This window comes from Cynara cardunculus (assembly GCF_001531365.2).
Source record: "Cynara cardunculus var. scolymus isolate 2C chromosome LG 15, CcrdV1, whole genome shotgun sequence".
Taxonomy (NCBI): domain Eukaryota; kingdom Viridiplantae; phylum Streptophyta; class Magnoliopsida; order Asterales; family Asteraceae; genus Cynara; species Cynara cardunculus.
Genome location: NC_037542.1, coordinates 7547113 through 7551588, shown reverse-complemented (window position 1 = coordinate 7551588; position 4476 = coordinate 7547113). Strand labels below are relative to the sequence as shown.

The 4476-nt window shown below is 35.0% G+C and overlaps 1 protein-coding gene across 1 annotated transcript; it reads left to right on the top strand.

Moving 5' to 3' along the window:
• The first annotated feature begins 265 nt into the window (after window positions 1-265).
• On the top strand, window positions 266-3686 carry LOC112527128 (protein KTI12 homolog). Its single transcript, XM_025137565.1, has 2 exons — window positions 266-334; window positions 2191-3686. The coding sequence occupies exon 2, from the start codon at window positions 2271-2273 to the stop codon at window positions 3168-3170; it is 900 nt and encodes a 299-aa protein (XP_024993333.1). The 5' UTR covers window positions 266-334; window positions 2191-2270; the 3' UTR covers window positions 3171-3686.
• The last annotated feature ends 790 nt before the right edge of the window (window positions 3687-4476 follow it).

The window sequence follows — 4476 nt, the reverse complement described above, 5'->3', positions numbered from 1 at the left end:
TACACTAGTTTGAGCGATTCAAATTTTAGATGTAAATACAAACAATTTTACTGATCCAAATTTCATACCTTAAAAACATCTCTTATAAATCAAAAATGAAATCAAAATTCAGCACCTCTTTAAAAAAAAAAAAAAAAAAAAAAACCACCAATGTTTTTATTGGGGCTTAAAATTCAATTTGTAAGAGATGAAAGGCCAAAATGGAAAATTTAGTTGGAAGTGTTCGTTAAAAGGCTTTGGAATCAAAGGTAGGTCTGTTTACGCCATCTTTTCCCGTAGCCCATGGACTCGCACACTCTTACACACAGTAGCTCATCTATGCATTTTCTCTGAGGTAACGGATTCTTTGATTTCATCTTCAATGGCTTGTTGTAGCATTTATTGTTTTTAGGGTTTTGGATTTCATCTAGGAATTTGTTTGTCCTTGAATGAAGTATTAGGGTTTATGTATTTTGAATTAAGCTAGTTCTTTTTTGGCTCAAGTCGTAAACAAATGGGGGTGTTTTTATCGATTTGATGTATATATAGTTATATATGGCTGTGAACTTACATGCTTCAAGGATCTAAGTTCAGTAGATATACTACATGACATGTATGGACTGTCATAGAAGCACTTTTTGAGTAATACCTGTTGGATCTAGGGATTTGATGATAATAATGAGAAGAAATATTTCAGAGAAAGAGAGTAGAATCGATTTTGTGTTGAAGTAAATTAGAAGAAAAACATTATATAGTTGTAGTTAAGAAAGGTTATAAAATAATTGGATCATTTGTGTGGGACAAATTTGAACATCAAAAAACTCATTTGTCTGGATTGAGGGGATAGATTGTAAGCTATTGCTCATGCTAGTTGTAGTTGAAGGCTGTGTCTCTGATCTACATGTAAGTTTGTGACAGTTTGCAATCTTTTGATGTGTGGAGTATATTCATATTCTTTCTTCTGATGAATTTATGTAAGAGGATTTTGGTATAGAAGTTTTCAGAAGAAGCAATCTGACTGCAAATTAATATTTATGACATGTAACACTTTATAAAATATGGATATTGTATCAATCAAACTTGTCTGAGTAGTGAGTAGAATCAAGAAATCACATATCTTCAGGTATTTTATGAGAATGCTGGTTTGGAATCAGATATGCAAGTAATTTACAGGACAATTTTTTTTGCTTTTCTAGAGTCCATTTTTGTAAAATATATGTATTATTTTAGCCATGTCTTACATTCTCCTACCAGTTACAGAGCTATATTTAGACCAGTGTTTGATTCCCGCTGGTTTGTTTGGGCCTGTCTTTTTATACTTTGACTTGAAGCCACATTAGTCAACATTAGTACGACATACAATTTCCCCTGAAAGAGAAGAACAGCTGCAAATGAATGATAAATACTTACCATAGTAGTTGCTTAGTTTTTGTGTGGTTGGTTTCCTTTCAACTTTGCCCGCTTTTAAATCAACCATCATAGATGAAAAGATACATCCTAATGATTCCCACTACAGCTCGTTGTTAGATTACAGAGCATACTAAGCAATGATATAGATAAAGACTTCCATGCTAAGAATTATTATCTTTCTCTTAGCGGAATTCAAGTACTGATAGATCTGCAATTCAAATGTAGTAGATCTTGACTCATCTGGTATGAAATTTACCTCATGTCAAGAAATTTTAGGAGCTGTTGACTTTCAAACCATTGTACTTTGGGTTTTCTTGCAAACCACCATTGTTGTGCAAATGCCAAAAACAAGACCATGCAAGAAGTACTTTGCTTTTGGAGTTATTGATTTTTCAAACCATTGTACATGGCTTCTAGTTGCAAACAATCATTGTTCTTGGGGAAATGCGAAATGAAAGCCACATTTTGCATGAATGAGCTATTTTGGACAAGAAATTGCAAGATAAAGTTTTAATTTTTAATTTTTGCTTTTATGCCTTAACGTAATTTGACAAAGATCACTTCTTGTTGCAAACTACAATGTTTCTTTGGCATTTTCACTATAACAGTAGATAGTTTGCAACGAAAGGCAAGTATGGTGGAAGTTTTGGAATACTGTTGGTTAGTTTGTAACAAAAACCCAAATACAATGGTTGAAGAAGTCGACAAATCAAAATTTTGCTCAAGTTTTTTGTGTATTCTCTTAGGTGGCTCATATCAAAGCCTTATGTTTCTCAAATATGACATGTTCTTCATAAACAGGATTCTCATTTGATTATTTGCACTTACAAGCAGTCAAGAAAAGGAAAGTTTGCGTCTTCAATTGAAGCAAATTACTTTGAATGGCTTTGGTTGTAATTTGTGGGCAACCATGCAGTGGGAAGTCAAAGGCTGCTCTTTGCCTGGCTGAAGCTCTGAAAGACATAGAATCTAAACCTACTGTCAGAATCATCGACGAGACTTCCTTTCATCTTGATCGTAACCAAAGCTATGCAGAAATGACCTCAGAAAAGAACTTAAGGGGAGTGCTTAGATCCGAAGTCGATAGATCCTTATCGAAAGATAACATTATCATAGTGGATTCCTTAAATAGCATAAAGGGTTATAGATATGAGTTATGGTGCCTTGCACGTGCTGCAGGAACTAGGCATTGTGTTCTCTTCTGTGATGTTGAAGAAACCCACTGTCGGGACTGGAATAATGAACGTCGGGAGAAGGATGAACCTTCGTACAATGATCGCATATTTGAAGATTTAGTAAGAAGGTTTGAAAGACCAGATAGAAGGAACCGTTGGGATTCACCCTTATTTGAGTTATGGCCATTTAAAGATGGAATAGAGAAATCTTCTCCTGCCATTTTAGATCTCGTATCTTACTTAACCAAAAAAGTGGACTCAAAAACCAAAGATATTAAAATCTTGCAACCAACAATAGCAACACAAAGTGCTCGTTTTTCAGAGGCGAATTCACTCTATGAAATGGACAAAGCTACACAGGAGGTAACCAGTGCCATTGTTGAGGCTCAGTCATTGGCCATGGGTGGACCTGTGACTGGACTCTCTCTTGGCCCAGACTTGCCAACTATCAACATTTCTAGGCCAGTTGGGTTACCGGAGCTTCGGAGGCTAAGAAAGACTTTCATAAAGTTGACTGGCCAATCGAGCTTAAGTGGGCCACCACCACCTTCAGATGCCGACAGTGCAAAGAGAATGTTTATCGACTACTTGACCAGAGAAATCTGAAGTGGATGAAGAATGAGGATGTTACAGGCTATGCTTTGACATCTAACTGGCATCCGGATCCAGCTTTGCATCAAGGTCGGTTTTGTGGTAAATTCTCGACCTTTATATGTTATATATTCCGCAAAAGAATTGCATATTCTTACGAGTGATTTGCTTCTTGAATACCATATTCTAGCTTTTCGTTGCAAACTAACCATCGTTGTTATGGAAAATGTCAGCAAAAAAACTAGTCTACTGTTACAGCAAACAACATCCTCCTTGGGAACTTTTTGTCCAAATTGCAGTTTTTTGGGGGGCATATTTATAAGAATGCTTTTTCTTTGTAACCAAAAGAGAAATACAATGTATGTTGTGGTAAAGTCAGTTTTATGGCATTTTCACATTGATATGATGTCTTCAGCTTCACTGTATTTTCCAACTGCAGGAAAAGAAAGATTTTGTTGTTATTTTTTATTTCATCAATTTCTGATTATTATTAAACCGATTCAAACCCAGATGAAGCTTTGACCATTTAGAGAAAATAGAACGAATATTGTAGGATTTGCAAAATTTAAATCGGTTGCTTCCGGTTGAATGTATGTTGTCTCGTGATCATCATGTGGAATTGTGGATAATGATTGTATCGAGTTCGAGCTTGATTCGAGTTTCAAACGAGTTTGAGTTTAGAAAATTGCTATCGAGTTCGACTAAAGTTTAGTTTTTAGTTGCTCGCGAGTTTCGAGTTGAGTTATAGCTTGAGAAATGGCTGTTGAATTCAAGTCGAGTATTCTAATACTCAAGTTCGACTCGCATCATTTACACCCGTAGATGACACTGATAGTTCTCGAATTGTAATGAAGGTTTTAACTGAATTGAAAAATATACAAACGAGTCACCTGATTTTATAATTAAATGTATTTAAATTAAATCCAACAAAAGAATTAAAAATAATGTATTATTGGTATCATCTTGACGGAAATCACTGCAAGTTAAGCCACCAATTCTAAAGTTTGATAAATGTGTAAATTTTTTAGTCTATTTATATTAGACTTGGAATTATGTGAGACCAGATTGTTTTTGTGAGATACGTAAGTATGCTACAAATTAAACTACTGAACAAAACTTGTAGCATACCCATTGCTATGTTTAGGAAAGAGAGCAAATTGGTTGCTTGTAACAAAGTTAAAAGAGAGACATGATGATCTACTTGGATGATGATGAATAATGGGTGATTGACTTTTTGAACCATCTTAAATAGCTCTTCGTAGCAAAAGAAACCGAAATTGGCAATAATTGAGCGATTTTGGACCAAGGGTCGAGCACAACA